This window comes from Anomaloglossus baeobatrachus, chromosome 4 (genome assembly GCF_048569485.1).
Source record: "Anomaloglossus baeobatrachus isolate aAnoBae1 chromosome 4, aAnoBae1.hap1, whole genome shotgun sequence".
Taxonomy (NCBI): Eukaryota; Metazoa; Chordata; class Amphibia; order Anura; family Aromobatidae; genus Anomaloglossus; species Anomaloglossus baeobatrachus.
The window spans coordinates 299900671-299921711 of NC_134356.1; the positions used below are offsets into that span (position 1 = coordinate 299900671).

A 21041-nucleotide genomic window follows, 5' to 3' on the forward strand; every position below is an offset into this window, starting at 1 on the left:
AGCAGTTTTCCAGGGACACCATCCTCAACGCCGTCTCAGCACAGCAGCCAGCCCTCGGTCCCTCAGATGTGGACAAGTAAAAGACCATTTCCTCCTAGCCATGACAAAGCTAAGAGATTGACTTTCACCATATGCAAGCTGTTGGCTACAGAAATGCTGCCTTTCCGCGTGGTGGGCACAGAGGATTTTTGAGACCATATGTCCGTCGCAGTGCCCTAGTACCAGATGCCCAGTCACCACTATTTCTCCAAAAATGGTGTGGCTGCGATACACCAGCATGTCACACACAACATCACCGCTTCCTTGAGAAACTCTGTGTGTGACAGGGTGCATTTCACCACAGATACTTGGACCAGTAAGCATGGACAGGGGCATTACATGTCGCTGACTGGGAACTAGGTAACTATGGTGAGAGATGGAGAAGGGTTTGCTGTACAAGTCTTGCCGTCCCCACGAGTTGTGCGTCAATCCTCTGCATGTAGAAGTTCCTTAACTGCTTCTGCCTTTTCCACCTTGTCTGGGTCCTCCACCTCCGCCCAAAGCCTGTCTGGTCAGGCCACCCGCGTTGTAACTGCACACAAAGAATCCCGTATACCTCCTTACTATGCTGGCAGCAGAGCAAAACGGCATCAAGCGGTCTTTAAGTTGAAATGTCTGGGAAATGTGAGTCACACAGCTGACCAGTTGTGGTCAGCTCTGGAGACAGAGTTTCGTCAATGGTTGTCTCCACTCAACCTGCAGCCAGGGAAGGCCGTGTGCGACAATGCTGCAAACCTGGGTGCGGCCCTTCGCTGGGGCAAGGTGACATACGTGCCTTGAATGGCTCACGTGTTGAATCTTGTTGTCCAGCAATTTTTAACCCACTATCCCAGCGTAGATAGGCTTCTGTACAGGGGACAGTTACTATGTGCTCACTTCAAGCGTTCACACGCCGCAGCTGAACGACTTGCATCGCTCCAGAAGTCTTTCGGCCTGCCGGTTCACCGCCTGAAATGCGATTTGTCGACACGCTGGAATTCGACTCTCCACATGTTGCAGTGACTGTGGCAGCACCGCCGAGCCCTGGTGCAATACGTTATGACGTTTAGCCTGGGCCAACGAGATCCAGAGGTGGGGCAGATCATGCTGCTGGAGTGGTCTCAGATCAATGACCTATGCACCCTTCTGCACAGTTTCGACATGGCAACGAAGATGTTTAGCGTTGACAATGCCATTATCAGCATGACAATTCCTGTCATTTACATGCTGGAGCACACGCTAAACAGTATTCGGAATCAGGTGGTGGGACAAGAGGAAGGGGAGAAAGTACAGGAGGATTCATATGTGAAAGGGATACCAAGATCTACAAGGTCTAGACGGTCAGCATCACCAAGGCGGCAGGCATGGGATGGTGGGAGAGAGGGATTAACAAGGGCGCATGGTAGCAGCCAAACTGTTGAGGAAGGTGAAGGAGCCCAGGAAGAAATGGAGGACGAACTGGCGATGGGCATGGAAGACTCAGCAGATGAGGGAGACCTTGATCACATTTCTGTTGTTCGAGGTTTGGGGGAGAGGTCAGAGGAAGGAAGCATGATTCTCACCTCGCCGCCACTAACACAGCAAGGACTTGGTCCGCATGGATCCGCAAGACACATGAGCACCTTCTTGCTGCACTACCTACAACATGACCCTCGGATTATCAGAATTAGAAGTAATGCTGACTACTGGGTTGCCACATTCTTAGATCCCCGGTACAAGTCAAAATTTGCCGAAATAATTCCAGCCATAGAAAGGGACGCACGTATGCAGGAGTATCAGCAGAAGCTGTTATGCAATCTTAGCTCGGCTTTTCCACTAAACACCAGTGGTGCACAGTGAATCTCACAGTTCTAACTTGCAAACCATGGGACTGTCGAGTCATCATCAGTCAAACCGTACCAGCAACACCATATCTGGTGGTAACAGCAATTTTATGGAATAGTTTCATGAATTTTTTAGACCATCCTTTGCAAGGCCACAAGACACAAGAAGTCTGACACATAGTCAACGCCTGGAGAGGATGATACAGGAGTATCTCCAAGTGAATATCGATGCCATGACTCTGCAATTGGAGTCTTGCTCATTTTGGGCTTCCAATCTGGAAAAATGGCCTGAGCTCGCCACTTATGCCTTGGAGATCTTTCCGTGTCCCGCAGTCAAATGTTCTCTCGGAACGTGTCTTCAGTGCTGCTGGGTGTGTGCTGACAGATAAGCGCACGCCTCTGTCCAGTGACAATGTGGACAGACTAACGTTCATCAAGATGAACAAGTCATGGATCCGCAAGGACTTTTCTACCCCTGTGTCATCCTGGGGGGAGTAAAGGCTTGTGGATTTTGATTGTGCTTCATGCAAATCTATATGTCAAGTTTGCAACTGGGGGACAATTGATGCCACTTAAGTGGTGTCTGTAGCCCAATTTTTGGAAAAAAGGGAGACTCTGGTTGGAGTCCACTTGCTGTGTTTTACATGATTTTTGAAGGGCATGACATGCCTATATCTGTGTCTCTTCCTCCTTTTACTAGTCCAGCTCTTTTCTTTCCGCATGAGTATATGTACTTGTCACTTTTCCATGTGTTTGTGGTGTCTTGTTTGTCACCTTTTGGACACCTTAGGCTAGTTTCACACTTGCGTTGAACAGCATCCGTTGCATTGCGTTGTGTGATGGATGCAACGGATGCGTTGCATATAATGGCACAAAGGATGCAACGGATCGTACAAAACAACGGAAGGCTTTTTTTTTTCTTTACAGTTTTACCGGCAGCAGACTATTGTGAACGATCAGCTGATCACCCGGCTGCCGGGCGCTCAGCTGAGCTCTCTCAACAGCCGGCTGCCGGGCGCTCAGCTGAGCGCTCTCAATAGCCGGCTGCTCAGCTGAGCGCTCTCAATAGCCGGCTGCCGAGCGCTCAGCTGAGCGCTCTCAATAGCCAGCTGCTGGGCGCTCAGCTGGAAAAAAAAAAATGAGCATGCGCAGTGAAAAATCAAGGATTCCGACGCTCAAAAAACGTTACATGCTGCGTGCCTTCCGCCCGGCGTAAACCACGCAACGTCGGCCAGCGGAAGCAACTCAGGTACTTTTGGCACAATCCGTCATCCATACAAGTCTATGGGAAACAGCGGAATCCGTTAACGGATTCCGCTGTTTTCCAAAAGGGCGGATTGCAACAGAAGGAAATTAGCGCAAGTGTGAAAGTACCCTTAGAAGGTGTTTTCTATGTGTTTGCCTGTCATTGTTTTCAATGGGGTTCGAAGGTGTTCGTCGAACATTCACCGACCACACCCGCCGTTCGACGAACCGAACTTCAACACTAGGGGGGGGGGCTCATCTCTATTGTCCACCTCTCCTTTACCACTAATAAGTTGAATGAAGGGACCGTGGCAACAGCATTATTTACCCCCTCCGTCACCCAATCATCTGACGGACGGCTACCATGGTTTACGTCCCTCACCAATCATCTGCATTAAAAGACTAAAACGTAAGCATTATTTACCCTTCCACCAATCAGCTGAAAAGGACAGTGGTGTCAGAATTATTTTCCACCCCCTGCCAATCAGATGAATGAAGGACCTGTGGCATCAACATTGTTTACTATGGCTTGGCACCATACAAAGGTTTGCAACTGTGCTTGAACCAAGCTGCGCCACAACCATATGTACAGTGTTGTGCAGGGATAAAGAACATTCTATTTTTACTTTGGTTTCTAGTACTTCTGTTGCATTTTACACATAACACTTTGTATACTTTTGACTTTTCAGATTATACTCCTAAACCTACACATAGATATCATCCCGCTCCATAATGCTACTCAAGTTTTCATCCATAGCAAATATCCTGTGAAATCGATGATTGTAAATATCTGTGACCACCATCTGAAAAGAGTAACACAAAATAAAGATGTTCAGTCTGTATATTCACAAGAATATTAATGGATAAGCAGAAGATAAAGCGTCACAATGTGTACTGTACCTTTTCTGGAGGAATATCGGATAAAGAAGAGAGGGCTGTGCAAAGGTCCATAATGTTTCCAATCTTTGGAACAACTACTTTGTACTAAAACAACATAAATGAACACCAAAGAATGAAAAAGACTATAAAGAAATCATATATTTATCTATTTGTAATATATTGGTTGTAATTAACCCTTAAATGAACACTTCAAACAAATCTCATACTGTATAATACTTAGCCTGAATATTGCTTAGAGGTTTTGCATATTTTACAGCAATTTTCTATATCTGCTAGATACTTTATTTCCCCCAATATTTACTTTTTTTTAAAAATACATTGTACATGACCTACCTTTATACAATAAAAAGATGTGTTTAGAACTGTTCCTTTAACAGATTGTTAATTTTAATGACAACCTTAAAAGTCAATACGATTGTACTAATTAAACTAGTGTTTGGCTTGATATGGAACACCGGTAAAACAAACCTATTTTGTATTAATCTGATGTGTTAGCACTGAGAAATCGAGCTTTGAAGTTAAATGGAAATGAACCTGGAAATGTATTTGGGCTGCCTTAGGGGTACTTTGCACACTATGACATCGCAGGTGCGATGTCGGTGGGGTCATGTCGAAAGTGACGCACTTCCTGCGTCGCTCTCGACATCGTAGTGTGTAAAGCCTAGATGATACGATTAACGAGCGCAAAAGCGTCGTAATCGTATCATCGGTGCAGCGTCGGTGAAAACCATAATTATGCCGACGCGACGGTCTGATGTTGTTCCTCGCTCCTGCGGCAGCACACATCGCTGTGTGTGAAGTCGCAGGAGCGAGGAACATCTCCTACAGGCGTCACCGCGGATCCCGTTGGATATGCAGAAGGAAGAAGGTGGGCGGGATGCTTACATCCCGCTCATCTCCGCCCCTCCGCTCTTATTGGCCGCCTGCCGTGTGATGTCGCTATGACGCCGCACGGCCCGCCCCCTTAATAAGGAGGCGGGTCGCCGGCCAGAGCGACGTCGCAGGGCAAGGTGAGTGCATGTGAAGCTGGCGTAGCGATAATTTTTGCTACGCCAGCCATCACCGCATATCGCTGCTGCGACAGGGGCGGGGACTATCGCACTCGGCATCGCAGCATCGGCTTGTGATGTCGTAGTGTGCAAAGTACCCCTTAGACTAGATCATCCTGCCCCAATGTACTTACAGGCTAATTTTCATGGGATTTTAAAGCTTGATTTCTCAGCACTGGCCAATTGAATAACTGAAGAACCAGATTCACTTTTAAAGGCCTACAAAACCAAACCACTAGCTCAATTAATAGTACAGATTGTCTAAGGGGCACTTTGCACACTACGACATCGCAGGTGCGATGTCGGTGGGGTCAAATTGAAAGTGACGCACATCCGGGGTCGCAGGCGATATCGTAGTGTGTAAAGCCTTTTTGATACGATTAACGAGCGCAAAATCGTCGTAATCGTATCATCGGTGTAGTGTCGGTCATTTCCATAATTTGGAAATGACCGATGTTACGATGTTATTCCTCGTTCCAGCGGCATCACACATCGCTGTGTGTGAAGCCGCAGGAGCGAGGAACATCTTCTACCTGCGTACTGCGGCTCACGCCAGCTATGCGGAAGGAAAAGGGTGGGCAGGATGTTTACGTCCCACTCATCTCCGCCCCTCCGCTTCTATTGGCCGCCTGCCGTGTGACATCGCTATGACGCCGCACGACCCAGAGCGACGTCGCAGGGCAGGTGAGTGCATGTGAACCTGGCGTAGCGATAATGTTCGCTACGCCAGCTATCACAAGATATTGCAGCTGTGACGGGGGCGGGGACTATCGCCTTCGGCATCGCAAGCATCGGCTTGCGATGTCGTAGTGTGCAAAGTGCCCCTAAAAGGAATCTTTCCTGAAGAATTCATCTAATAAAGGGAAAATGGGCCCCAAAATATATGTTTACAAAAAACCCTTATGGATGTTCCCTTTGTTAGAAATAAACACCATGTAAACAGAATCTGTCACCAGTTTTTTTGATAACTTATCTGAGCGCAGCATCATGTAGGGGCGAAGAACCCACTTTTAGGGATGTATCACTTACTGAGATGCATGCTGTCATTTTGATAAAAGCACAGTTTTTTCTGTTACAGATCTACCAGTTCTCTGAATTCTGAGCTCTATATAATAATAATAATAACAATAATAATCTTTATTTTTATAGCACCAACATATTCTGCTGTGCTTTACAATTCAGAGGTTCATACACAAAACAGTCATAAGGAACAGTTACAGAAAATACAATAATAAAAAAAAAAAAACAACTAAATGACGACCCTGCTCGTAAATGGCTTACACAATCTACAAAGAGATGATTGGGTGACACAAAGTACGGGTGCTTATTTACAATGATGGTCCAACAATCTTGAAGAAATGGGGGATAGATAAAAGCTGCACGAATCAGTGACCAGACAATCTTTGTAGTGCTTTTTGGTGCGGTGAAGAATTATGTTCAGAGAAAGAGTGAATGAGCTGCATATAAAAGGACTGTGATAAGGGAACGTAATAGGTCACCCTAAAAACTGTGTTTTTAGGGAGCGTCTAAAACTGTGTAAGTTGTGGTTAGTCCTAATTTCTTGGGGTAGAGCGCTCTAGAGAATTGGTGCAGCTTGGGATAAGTCTTGGAGCCGGGAGTGGGAGGATCGGATTAGTGCGGATGTCGAAAGTCGCTGGTGGAGCATAGAGAAAGGGTGGGGTAATAGACACATATGAATGTGGAAATGTAGGAGGGTGTATCACTATGGAGAGCTTTATAGAGGATTGCCAGTTTTCTGTGTATACACTGCATACCCAGAAATATGCCAATAATTGGTGGGGGTGGGGTTATACAGAGCTCATGAATATATGGAGGACCAAAGAGCAGCAGATTTGCCAGTCTGCTAGCGATAGTCTCTTGCTGATTTTACAATAACTACAGCAAACAGGCCAGTAAGTGAAACATTGCTGGAATCTAGGTTTCTGTCTCTACATTATGCTGCTCTTGAGGAGTAGAAAACCCTGGTGAAGGATTCTCTTTAACCCCTTCACCCCAGGGCGATTTTCCGTTTTTCATTGCTTCTTTTTGTTCCCCCTTTTCTGAGAGCTGTAACTTTTTTATTTTTCCATCACTCTTGCCATATGAGGGCTTGTTGTTTGTGGGACGATTGTACTTTTGAATAAAAACCATTATTTTTACCATATAGGCAAAAAAAAAAATCCAAGTGCAGAAAAATGGATAAAAAAAATGTGCAATTGCACAATTGTTTTTGGGGTATTTTTTTCACCATATTCACTATATGGTAAAACTGATGTGTTGTTGTGATGTCTCAGGTCGGGACAAGTTCATAGACACCAAACATGTATAAGTTTACTTTTAGCTTAAGGGGTTCAAAAAACTCAGACGTTTGTCCAAAAAAAGTGGCGCACTTTTTGCGCGATTTTCTGTGACACGTACCATTCTCAATTATCGGGAAAGGGGTCTCAGTAACTGCTTAATTTTTGCATCTCGAGCTGACGTTTTTAATGGTATCATTTATGCACAGATGCTACGTTTTGATCGCCTGTTATTGCATTTTGCGACAACCAAAAAACGAAAATTTGTGTCTGGAATTTGCTTTACATTACATCGTTTACCGATCAGATTAATTGATTTTATATTTTGATAGCTTGGGCATTTTTTAACCCAGCGATACCAAATATGTGTATATTTTTGATTTTTTTTTTAACCCTTTAATTTTCAATGGTGTGAATGGGGGGTGATTACAACTTTTAGAGGTTTTTTTTTATAATTTTTTAAAAGGTTTTTTTTTTTTTATTTTCCTAGTCCCCCTAAGGGTCTATAAGACTCAGCACCTGCAAGGCAAACATCTGCTGTTTAAATCAGCAGACATGTGCAGGGATCACTACCGGCTTATACATTTTCACACAAAATGAAAAGAAAACTACTCTCAAATGCTAAAGTGAAAATATACGGGATTAAAGTGAAAACAAATTTCTTCAAAACAACCATAAAAATATACTGATTAGTGATGAGTGAGCACTAAAATGCTCGAGAGCTCGTTACTTGAATTGAGAAGGTCGGATGCTCGGATGGGGCTCGATTCGAGCATTGAATATACTGGAAGTCCATGGGAAACTCGAGCATTTTTCCCAGGAGGTCTGGGTTGGGGGGCAGGAAAAACAATGCCTTGTGCATTTTTAATTAGGTATGAAGCTAAGAGCGGCATTACTAGAGAATAGAATACAGTGGAACCTCGCTTAACGAGTAACCCAGTTAGCGAGTATTTCGCTTAACGAGCAAAGTTTGTTGTAAATTTGTAACTCCGTTTACGAGCAATCTTTGCCGTACGAGCAAATACTCACTGCACACACTTCTGGTTCCGTACATCCACCGTGCTCTAACCCGCTCTTGCAGTCCGCACAAAAATGCACAAACACACACAAGCACGCACAAACACGCACAAACACGCACATATTATGCTCACCTTACCTTCTGTTCCCTCGTCGCGATGGTTACCCGATACACATCCTGTACAGGCGAACTGCAAGATCCAGGAGGCCGGCGATGAAACGGAAGGTAAGGTGAGCATAATATGTGTGTGTGCGTGCGTTTTTGTGTGTGTTTGTACGTGTGTGAAATGGCACAATAGGGGGCCAGGATGGGACATTTAACAAGTTGTGGAACGAATTGTCTGCATTGCAATGATTTCCTAAGGGAAATCTTGCTTTGCTGAATGAGTAACTTGGTTAACAAGCACACTCCCAGAACGGATTGTTTTCGTTAACCAAGGTTCCACTGTAGTTTGAATTGGCCCTGAAAAGGACTTGTGGGTTAAGGTAGCAGCAGCAAGGACTGTAAGGCAATGATTCGATCATGCTTTTAATACACTAACCTTTCTCCAGCAGCTCTCCCTACAAGAATTGCAGCTAAGAGCAGTATTATTAGAGAATAGAATACAGTGCCTACAAGTAGTATTCAACCCCCTGCAGATTTAGCAGGTTTACACATTCGGAATTAACTTGGCATTGTGACATTTGGGCTGTAGATCAGCCTGGACGTGTGAAATGCACTGCAGCAAAAAAGAATGTTATTTCTTTTTTTATTTTTTTTTTTAAATTGTGAAAGGTTTATTCAGAGGGTCATTAATTATTCAACCCCTCAAGCCACAAGAATTCTGTTTGGTTCCCCTAAAGTATTAAGAAGTATTTCAGGCACAAAGAACAATGAGCTTCACATGTTTGGATTAATTATCTCTTTTTCCAGCCTTTTCTGACTAATTAAGACCTTCCCCAAACTTGTGAACAGCACTCATACTTGGTCAACATGGGAAAGACAAAGGAGCATTCCAAGGCCATCAGAGACAAGATCGTGGAGGGTCACAAGGCTGGCAAGGGGTACAAAACCCTTTCCAAGGAGTTGGGCCTACCTGTCTCCACTGTTGGGAGCATCATCCGGAAGTGGAAGGCTTATGGAACTACTGTTAGCCTTCCACGGCCTGGACAGCCTTTGAAAGTTTCCACCCGTGCCGAGGCCAGGCTTGTCCGAAGAGTCAAGGCTAACCCAAGGACAACAAGGAAGGAGCTCCGGGAAGATCTCATGGCAGTGGGGACATTGGTTTCAGTCAATACCATAAGTAACGTACTCCACTGCAATGGTCTCCGTTCCAGACGAGCCTGTAAGGTACCTTTACTTTCAAAGCGTCATGTCAAGGTTCGTCTACAGTTTGCTCATGATCACTTGGAGGACTCTGAGACAGACTGGTTCAAGGTTCTCTGGTCTGATGAGACCAAGATCGAGATCTTTAGTGCCAACCACACACGTGACGTTTGGAGACTGGATGGCACTGCATACGATCCCAAGAATACCATCCCTACAGTCAAGCATGGTTGTGGCAGCATCATGCTGTGGGGCTGTTTCTCAGCCAAGGGGCCTGGCCATCTGGTCCGCATCCATGGGAAGATGGATAGCACGGCCTACCTGGAGATTTTGGCCAAGAACCTCCGCTCCTCCATCAAGGATCTTAAGATGGGTCATCATTTCATCTTCCAACAAGACAACGACCCAAAGCACACAGCCAAGAAAACCAAGGCCTGGTTCAAGAGGGAAAAAATCAAGGTGTTGCAGTGTCCTAGTCAGTCTCCTGACCTTAACGCAATTGAAAACTTGTGGAAGGAGCTCAAGATTAAAGTCCACATGAGACACCCAAAGAACCTAGATAACTTGGAGTAGATCTGCATGGAGGAGTGGGCCAAGATAACTCCAGAGACCTGTGCCGGCCTGATCAGGTCTTATAAAAGACGATTATTAGCTGTAATTGCAAACAAGGATTATTCCACAAAATATTAAACCTAGGGGTTGAATAATAATTGACCCACACTTTTATGTTGAAAATTTATTACAATTTAACTGAGCAACATAACTTGTTGGTTTGTAAGATTTATGCATCTGTTAATAAATCCTGCTCTTGTTTGAAGTTTGCAGGCTCTAACTTATTTGCATCTTATCAAACCTGCTAAATCTGCAGGGGGTTGAATACTACTTGTAGGCACTGTATATATGAATTAGCCCTGAAAAGGACTCTTGGGTTAACGTAGCAAAAACAAGAAATGTGAGACAATAATCCTTATACACTATTTCTAGGGTATCGTGTGCCGAGCATAGAGTCATCGGGTCTTATATAGACATATTGACATAATGTGATGGGCCAATCACTGCTGTAACAAACATAGCTATAGCATTACAGTGATTGGCAGACAATCCCTGCATGTCTAATGGCTGAAAAACAGTCGTGAAACATGCGGGGTGGGGACTTGAGCATGGCACCCGAGCACAAGGATAATCAATAGAGTACTAAGAGTGCAAAGCACTCCAATACGATGCTCGATCGAGCAATGAGCAGTGCCAAGCATGCTCACTCATCACTAATACTCATGCAGAACAATGAGACTGTAAGGATAGGATTCGCATATGTACTGCAAGTGTCTTGTATCTTACCTGCATAGGTTTGGCAAGAGGGTCCATTCTAACAAGATATACTTCCAGCGTGCGCTCTTTTTTCATCGGTAGCGGAAGTGTTAAATAACAAAAAGGATCAAACGTCACAGAAATTTTAGCACATTCAGGACAAACTAAGGTGGACTTAAATAAACCATGAAATATATCAACAATAATGGAGTCATTTCTTTTTATATGGTTCTCCCAGGCCTCTTCAGCAACTACCTGTAATACAAGAACACCTAGAGTAAGTGTTAAAAAAGTAATAATCAAATGCTTTCCAGGTAAACGTGTATAAATAAGTAAAATAAATAAAATGTATATATACACTACATACACATACAAGCCCACACAAATAATTATTTCTATTATATAAATAAATATATATATTATGCGCACATTGCACATAAATATAAACCTAACACTTTTGTTTTTACTCCCATTTTTCATGAGCTTAACTAAAAGATCTAAGGCATTTTACTAAAAGATCTAAGGCATTTTCTATGTACACAAAAGGCCTTTTTCTCTCAAATACTGTTCACAAATTTGTCTAAGGCTGGAATCACATTTATGCGTGTAAAATCAGTCTGAGTAGGAGGAAAAAAAGTCGACCGATTTTAGTTCACTTTATGATCAGTGTGCAATGCAACTGCACTGCGATCCTGGGATTTTTCTCATGATTGCAGTGCGTGTGCAATGCGTGTTTGATGCGCATGGGATCCTTTTTTACTATGTCATCTGCCATTCAGCTCTGCTACATGGCCGCTGACAGCAGACACAGACAGAGCCATGTAGCAGAGCTGAATGGCCGCTGACAGCAGACACAGACACAGCCGCATGATCAGATGGCTCTGTCTGTGTGGCATGGCCCCTGATTTTCGGTCACCGGTGAAGGTCTCACCGGTGACCGCAAATCCCGAGTGACCGCAGTGAGCCGCGCGATCAGCGGTGCCGTCACTGAGGTTACCCGTGGCCACAGCAGAAGTCCTCCCGCTGAGATCTGTGGCCGCAGGTAACCTGAGTGATGTCATCGCTGATAGTGCGACTCACTTCAGTCGCTGCGGGGAGCTCACAGAGAGCGGTCGTGGTCTGTGTCTGCTCTCTGTCAGCTTCCGATGTAGCAGAGTTGACAGCGTCGAGGGACCTTTGTGGATTACGTCGGACATGGAAGGGTAGTTGGGGACTTGAATAAAGTGGTGAAAGAGGGTTGTTTTTTTTTGTTATTTATTTCAAATAAAGGATTTTTTGGTGTATGTCTTCATTTTCTTAAACTTCCAGGTTAATCATGGAAGGTATCTCGGGGAGACGCCTGCCATGATTAATCTAGGACTTAGTGGCAGCTATAGGCTGCTGCCATTAACTCCTTATTACCTCGATTGCCACCGCACCAGGGCAATTCGGGATGGTCGGGTACAGTCCCGGTACTGTCGCATCCAATGGATGCAGCTGCTGGCTGATATTGTTAGGGTGGTTGGCTCCCCATAACGTGGGGCTCCCCATCCTGACAATACTAGCCTTCAGCCGTGTGGCTTTACCCTGGCTGGTATTAAAATGGGGGGGAACTGCACGCCGTTTTTTTTTTTAATTATTTATTTTACTGCATGATATAGACGCCCCCCACCGGCAGCTGTAATTGGTTGCAGTGAGACAGCTGTCACTCATCGTGGGGGCGTGTCTGACTGCAACCAATCATAGGCGCCGGTGGGCGGGTAAAGCAGGGAATACGAGATTGCATAATGAGCGGCCGGCTTTTTAAAAAGAGAAGCAGCTGGAGCAGTGTGAACGCAGTGCAGCGCCGCGCTGGGGATCGGGGATCGGTGAGTATGAGAGAGGGTTTCTTTTTTTTTTGGACTGAGTCCGATTTGGACTGAGAAAAAAATAGCAGATGGGAGCTGCCTCATTGATTAACGTGTCCGAGTGCAATGTGACAATTTCTCGCATTGCACTACTGCGAGAAAATCGCAAGTGAGAAGCCGGCCTAACTCTGTGTTACTGATCATTTCTCCTTTGCTGAAATAATCCATCCACCTCACAGGTGTGGCATATGGAGATGCTCATTAGACAACATGATTATTGCACAAGCTGGCCACAATAAAAGGCCTCTCTAAAATGTGCAGTTTTATCACACAGCACAATGCCACAGATGTTGCCCGTGAATTGAATGTTCATTTCTCTACTATAAGCAGTCTCCAAAGGCATTGAAGAGAATTTGACAGTCCATCCAACCGGCCTCACAACCAAAGACCACGTGTAACCACACCAGACCAGGAGCTCAATATTCAACATCTTAACCTCCAAGATAGTCTGAGACCGGCCACTCTGATAGCTGCTGTAACAATCTGTTTGCATAACTTAAGAATTTCTGATCAAACTGTCAGAAACTGTCTCAGGGAAACTCATCTGTATGCTCGTCACCTTCATCGGGGTCTCCACCAGATTTCAGTTTGTCTTCGTAATCAAACTGAAGTGTAAATACTCACATTTGGTGGCGTCTGACACACTGGACAGGTGTTCTCTTCACGGATAAATCCTGGTTTTCACAGAGCAGATGGCAAACTGAGTGTATGGTGTTGTGTGGGTGATATCAGCATTGTGAATCAAGTGGCCAATGGTGGCGGTGGGTTTATGGTATGGGCAGGTGAATGTTATGGATAATAAACAAAGATGCATTTTATTGATTGTATTCTGAATGCACACAGATACTGTGACGAGATCCTGTGGCCCATTGTTGTGCCATTCATCCACAACCTTCACCCCAAGTTGCAGCATTATAATGCACGGTACCATGTTGCAAGGATCTGTACACAATTCCTAGAAGCTGAAAATATCCCAGTTCTTCATGGCCAGCATACTCCGTCGACATGTCACCCATTAAGCATGTTTGGGATGTTCTGGGTCAGTGTATACGACAGTGTGTTCAAGTTCCTGCCAATGTCCAGCAACTTCACACAGTCATTGAAGAGGAGCGGACCAACATTCCTCAGGTCACAATCACCAACCTGATCAACTCTATGGGAAGGAGATGTGTTGTACTTGGGGATGATCGAATACCTCAAATATTCGGCTTCGCGAATATTTGCCGAATAGGTTACCACTATTCGACTATTCGCGAATATTCGATGCACAATGTAAGTCTATGGGAAACCCAAATAACTATTCAGAACTATTCGGGCTTCCCATAGACTTACATTGCACATCAAATATTCGGATAGCAGTGACCTATTCGTCGGATATTCGCAAAGCCGAATATTTGAGGTATTCGATCATCCCTAGTGTACTACATGAGGCAAATGATGGTAACACCAGATACTGACTGGTTTTCGAACCCTCCCAATCCCTCCTTGGACACTCTCTATACTGTAAAAATACACATTTTAAGGGTCAATATATTTTTATTAAACAGAAGAAAAATGACAATACATTTCCAGGCATTCAATTAGGCAGAAACAGTATATCAAGTGCAATTAGGTCAGAACAGGGGTTACCCCTTCCTTCTGGTTACATATATGCCTATAAAACATTCAACAATTATCAATGTATTGCCAAGTGGAAAATTCTCTATCCATTTTGGTTATAGAACAACAAATAAGCAGAAACAAGAGTAAGATGGAAGAGAGGAAGATCTTTTGTGTCAACCACTTTTGAAAATCAGCTGTCTCCTCAAAAAATATCCAAGGGTGGCAGGTTGCAAACCACTTAGAGTCTAACTTCTCATTGAATTCCCTGAATTCTTCCAGGTGTTTGAGTGTGTTAACTGTGTCTACCCAATCTATACTTGTCAGCACTTAGTGGTTTTCAAGAACCTAGGGATAAGCTGACGCACCGCAATCAGAAAGAACGGCAAGAGGTCTATCTTAACATTAGGTACGGAACTCGAGAACATGGACAAGAGGGCCAGCTCAGGGGAAGGCCTGATATGGTCAGAAAGCAAGTGGTTATATAGCTGAAATACGTTGTCCCAGAGGGGTCTAATGCCCGGGCAGCTCCACCATACATGTAGCATTGTTCCCTCCCCCATGCACACTTCCAACAGAGAGTTGAGATTTCTGGGTATATCCTATGTAATTTGACTAGGGTTCTATACCAACGCATTAAAATTAAAACTGCACATTTTAGAGTGGTCTTTTATTGTGGCCTGCCTAAGACACACCTGTGCAATAATCATGCTGTCTAATTAGCATCTTGATATGACAACATCTGTGAGGTGGATGGATTATCTCAGCAAAGGAGAAGTGATCACTAACACAGTTTTAGACAAATTTGTGAAGAATACTTGAGAGAAAAAGGCCTTTTATGTACATAAAAAATGTCATATCTTTAAGATCAGCTCATGAAAAATGGGAGCAAAAACAGAAGTGTTGTGTATATATTTTTGTTCAGTGTCTGTCTGTCTAGCCCCACATATACACACACACACACACACACACACACACACACATACACACACACACACACACACACACACACACACACACACATTCATCTCACAGGTTTTTAATGAACATTTTAGCCAAACAAGCTTTATCAAAAGGAAGGAAAATGACAGGAGAACTGACAATCGCTATACATTCCCATTTTTATAAATCTGTCTTTAAAAAAAATAAAACAATTCTAAAACGGCTTTGGATTAGTGCACAATAAACTAAGTGTGATTTGTATCATCACCTGGTTATTTCTACCATTCACCAAATATAACCCCTCAACCCCGAAAGCTGACTCACCAATGTCTACAGGAAACTGATCCACTTTTCATTTACACTATGTTTTTTTTATTGTTTTCATACCAAAGATTGTATTTACTTATATGTTCACTAACAAAACTAAAAAGGGTTGTCCAACAGTAAATTATTTTTTTTTAGGCCGGGGGCCACATGGGGCACCAGTGTGATCCTTGCATGACACTCAGCTCATGCTGGCAGCACAGCAGGAGCCGAGTGTCATGCGAGTGTCACAGCGACTGAGGTCCGATCATGCGATTGGACCTCAGCTGCCGGGGCGGGCCGGCACTCAGGAGGGGAGGGATGGCTCTGAGGAAAGGTGGGCCGGCGCTGCGGAGGGGCGAACCAGTGCTGAGGAGGGGCGGGCGGGATTTATCTCCCTCTCTCCTACGTTGCCGGCTATTGCCATTCTCGCCCTGCACTCGTGGTACACCGGTGTATGCGAGTGCAGTGTGATTTTTCTCTAACCCCATAGACTTGAATGGGTTTGAGAGAAAAAGACTCATTACAATCGCAGCATGCTGCGATGGTTTGCTCGGTCCGATTGGGGCCAAGAAAATAATCCCTCATGTGTGCTGACACACAGGCTAATATTGGTCCGAGTGACATGTGATAAAACATCGCATTCCACTCGCTCCGATTTTCATGCCGTGTGTCTTAGGCTTTAGGCATGGACTAATTAAAAATAATAAAGGTATACTCACTTTTAGGCGCCCCCGCAGATGCAGTATGTGTCACTCTAGATAGTACCAGCACCGAAGCACCCACAACTGGATCCAGCAGTGGTGTTACTTCCAAATGGGGCTGACACCACTTTGTGAGCAGGCGGAGAACAATATAGAGGACTGTGCTAGATTCGTGATAGCGCTTAAAGGCAAGTATGTCTCCACCTACTAAACATTAATCAATCAATGCCTAATATGTAAATTAAGCATTATACACATATATTAATATATATTAATGTCAAACAACCCTTTTAAGAATTTGACTCAATGTTTTTCCCTAAGCACTCCAAAATATGCATGTAATATACTTCAAGTACATTAAAGTATTTTTCAATTTTAGAATCCTCCTGTTTCTATAACAGCCTGGCCCTGGTCCTTTCCTGGACCATGTTTTCGCTCTTCAGCTTTAAGTGTTCACACTTTGTGTTGCTATACTTCTTTTTCAATATAAGTCTATGAGAACCAAAACAAGGCTCAATAGACTTACATAGAAAAAACTATTTCCATTCCACACAAACTGCAGGGTGTGCCGGCTAGTTTAATTTTGATTAACGTAGCCAGAAGCGGCTCAAAGTGGTGCTGAATACCTAAGAAGACTAAGAGATTAGGAAAAAAAAAATTGTGAAGACATCTTTAACTCATTAGTATGTTTTCTAGAAAATGGGGAGAAGACCTACACAATCACAGAGAGATAAAGGCAAAAAGGATTTGTATCCGGCGTCCATAAGTAAAATCACACCTTTATTGAATTGGCTTAAAACATGATAAAATCAAGCATAGATCGTATAGATAGACCAGTCTACGCGTTTCAGCCAAGTGCTTAGTCTGTGGATAATCACACAGAACATACAAGGAGTTTGTACAGTATGGTCCCTGTGTTTGTGTGGTCCTCGCCACAAACAGATGTTGCGGTTTAAACCCAGATTTTCAGGACTTTAAATGGAACCTGTCACCACAGACAACGCTATTTACCTATAGATATAGAGTTAGGGCTGGTTCACACTAAGCGACAGCGACAACGAGGTCGCTGTTACGTCACCATTTTCTGTGACGTAACAGCGACCTTGTAAGTCGCTGTTATGATCGCTGCTTAGCTGTCAAACACAGCAGCCGAAGCAGCGATCATAACCGCGAGAGCAGGGAGCCGCACACACTGCTTAGCGCTGGCTTCTTGCTCTCCTAGCTACAGTACACATCGGGTTAATTAACCTGATGTGTAATGCAGCTACATGTGCAGAGAGCCGGAGCCGGCAGCACAGGCAGCGTGAGAGCTGCGGAGGCTGGTAACTAAGGTAAATATCGGGTAACCACCTTGGTTACCCGATGTTTACCCTTGTTACAGCTTACCGCAGCTGCCAGACGCCGGCTGCTGCTCCCTGCTCGCTTCATTTCGTCGCTCTCTCGCTGTCACACACAGCGATCTGTGTGTCACAGCGGGAGAGCGCCTTTGAAGAAAACGAACCAGGGCTGTGTGTAACGAGCAGCGATCTCCCAGCAGGGGCCAGATCGCTGCTCAGTGTCACACACAGCGAGATCACTAATGAGGTCACTGTTGCGTCACCAAAACCGTGCCGTAGCAGCGATTTCGGTAGCGATCTCGCTATGTGTGAAGCACCCCTTACTCTACTGGTTAATAGTGTTAAAAAGCTGCCCGGCTGCTTTATACAAAGCACAGCTCCCAGGAGAAACTGAACTTTATCAATCACCAGCAGTACAGTGCTACCACTACTGGAAGCAACCCCTGGCACTTCAACTGACAGCCCCACTGCACACATGCACTGCAGAGCTGGCTGTCAATCCATGTAAAAGCTCTTGATTGAAGTGATTGAGTCCATAAGAGATAAATACCTTGTCTGGCCTGCCATCTGCATCCTTGAGTTGGATATAAGGCTTCTTTCGAATTCGATTTAGATCTTCATGTAAGCCATCTAATAAAAAAGCGAGTAATTCTTGGCAATCCTGCTGTTGATACCCAGAGAACTGAGGTGCAAATCGGCCTACCTGAGTCTGTCAAATGGAAAAGAATAGGAGAATACATGTGACTGCAATAAATAGCCCACTAACAGACTCATGGAAGCAGTTTGTACAGTGTGTACAACATGGAACAGGACTGATTAGTATAATACAATATATACATTTGTCCAGCAAAGAAACTGGTAAAATCCGGTATGACAGGTATGAACAAACTATTTCACCCCTGGGAGATTTTCTATTTTTCTTTTTTTACCTCTTCTTCTTCTTGCAAGAGACATAACATTTTTTATTTTTTTCATTAACATAACCATATGACGGCTTGTTTTTTGTGGGACGTGTTGTACTTTTGAATGACACTACTCATTCTGCTAAATAGTGTTCTGGAAAATGGGAAAAAAACAAAATACAAGTGCGGTGAAATTAATAATGCAACCACAAAGGGTTTTTGTTTTTATTTACAATGTTCACTATATGGTATAATCAGGCAATACGATTTAATTTGGCAAACCTGTAAGACATTATGCTGCAGTACTGAGCTGTCTGAATGTTACTCAAGCTCTGGGGTGAGGTAGAAGACTAGGATGAAAGCTCAGCACAATCTTTCTGTGTCTCCCTCTGCCTGTTTCCTCTCCCTTCTTCTCAGTCATTCTCTCCTCCATGGAGTATAATGAGCACATGAAAAGTCACAAGACACCATAGTGAGCAGCCAGTCTGTCTTGTAAGAACAAGATGAATTTCAGCTGCTTTTCTCAGAGTGGATGACAAGATCAGGAAGGAGTGGAAAACGTTTCTAAAAAGTGGGAAAGGAAGTCGATTTCTGTGATAAGATACATTAGAAAGGATGACATTACAGATGTAACAGTTGCCAAGCTAACTGACAACACACTATGGTATTAATATTTGTGTGTTGCATCTGCAAGGTACACTACTGTACTATTTTAGTGCTATTTTAACACAAATGCACTGATTCAGCATTAATTTTGCAACTTTTTTATTAGAGTGATTTCTTGTTTGTTTTTTGCACTTTAACTTTTTGAAGGTCAAATTTCCATTTTTGGACTTTTGTTTTTTCTGTCCTTCAAGAGGTGCAACTTTTTCATATTTCCATCAATATAACCATACGAGAAGTTGTTTTTTCCAAAATGAGTTGTAGTCTTGAATGACATTTATTTTAAAATGCAATATACAAGAAATTGCAGGAAAAATTCTAAAGGCCACGAAATTACTACATCACGTCTTTCTTATTTTTTTAAAAAAAAAGTTGGCAGAGACAATTATACATATAATGAGCTGCTGCTAAGTGTTTGTGATCTTTTTTTGTTTCTATGGTAACCAATGTTACAGCACATGAAAGCCTTACGTGGCTAATATATTTTTTCAAAATTTTGTGTTTGTTGCTTATGGCAACAGTGTTCTACGCACGTGGGAAAACAAAATGGCGGAGTCTAATGCGATATTCACAGCAACTGAGAGCAGAGGAGTGATAACATTCTTGTTTCTGCAAGGAAAGTGAACTGGAACGCGATTGTGTCAGTATCCATTAACATTTGGACATGAGGAAGCTATCTGTAAAGTGGGTCCCCATATGTTTGACAAAAGACCAGAGATGCATACGAATGAAAACTTCCCGGTCCATTTGTCAGCATTTCCGGAATAAGAACTTCCTGGATCGACTGGTCACTATGGATGAGACCTGGATTTATTTCTATGACCCTGAAAACAAGGAGCAGTCAAAAGAGTGGAGGCACAGTGGTTCTCCTCGTCCAAAGTGCAAAAATCAGCCACTAAAAGTGATGAAGTCTGTGTTCTGGAATAAGGAGGGCATGCTGCTAGTGGACTACCTTCAGAAGGGTTCTACCATCATTGCAAGGTATTACATTGAATTTTGGACCAATTGAAGACAGCTCTGAAGGCCAAAAGGCGCGTCAAGCTGTCCAAAGTAATCTTGTTCCTGCAAGACAACGCCTCTGCTCAAACTACACAAGCAACCACGGCAAAACTGGCAGAGCTGGGCTTCTAGCTGTTGACCACCCACCTTATTCACCAGATCTAGCTCCTTCCGACTATCATCTGTTTCTAAACCTGAAGAAACACCTCAAGAGTACCAAATTTCCCACCACGTCTGATGCAATGGCTGATACGGATGCCTGGTTTGAGGCACAACCAAAATCCTTGTTTTTGCTAGACTTACAGAACTTGGATTACCAGTGTAAGAAGTGTGTTGACATCAGTGGAGAGTATGAGGAATAAATGTAAAGTTTCATTATCCTATTTCGTTTGTTTCTAGGTAAAGCCAAAGACTTATCAGCAGCCCCTCATTTAAAAACCAAATGCATAAAAAGTTTTGTGAAATTTGTGAATTTTGTACATCTTTTGGGAGAGGTGAGTGACTGAAAAAATGCTAATTCAGGTGTTTTGATTTCCTTTTCGTATGTGTACTTGTTAGTCCCCTTAGGGGGACTATAACCTGTGATCGTCTGATGATCGCTTGTGCTATATACAGCAGTGCTACAGCATTCCTGCAAATAGTAAAAAAAAAAAAAAAAAAAAAAAAAAATAGTCTTCTGGCCACAGACAAGGTTTCAAGGGAACTTCATAATGACAAGCCCAGAGGTCTTCAGCAGACTCCTG

The 21041-nt window shown here is 43.7% G+C and overlaps 1 protein-coding gene across 4 annotated transcripts in view; it reads right to left on the bottom strand.

Annotated features, from left to right (window-relative positions):
- Nucleotides 1-21041, bottom strand: part of USP15 (ubiquitin specific peptidase 15) — a 174443-nt gene that overhangs the window by 29544 nt on the left and 123858 nt on the right. For all 4 annotated transcript variants that reach the window (XM_075344942.1, XM_075344945.1, XM_075344943.1 and 1 more), the window contains 4 exons: nt 18285-18443; nt 10994-11218; nt 3987-4070; nt 3795-3889 (listed from right to left, as the gene is read on the bottom strand). In XM_075344942.1, the coding sequence (XP_075201057.1) occupies nt 3795-3889; nt 3987-4070; nt 10994-11218; nt 18285-18443 (563 nt within the window). The remainder of the gene's footprint in view (nt 1-3794; nt 3890-3986; nt 4071-10993; nt 11219-18284; nt 18444-21041) is intronic.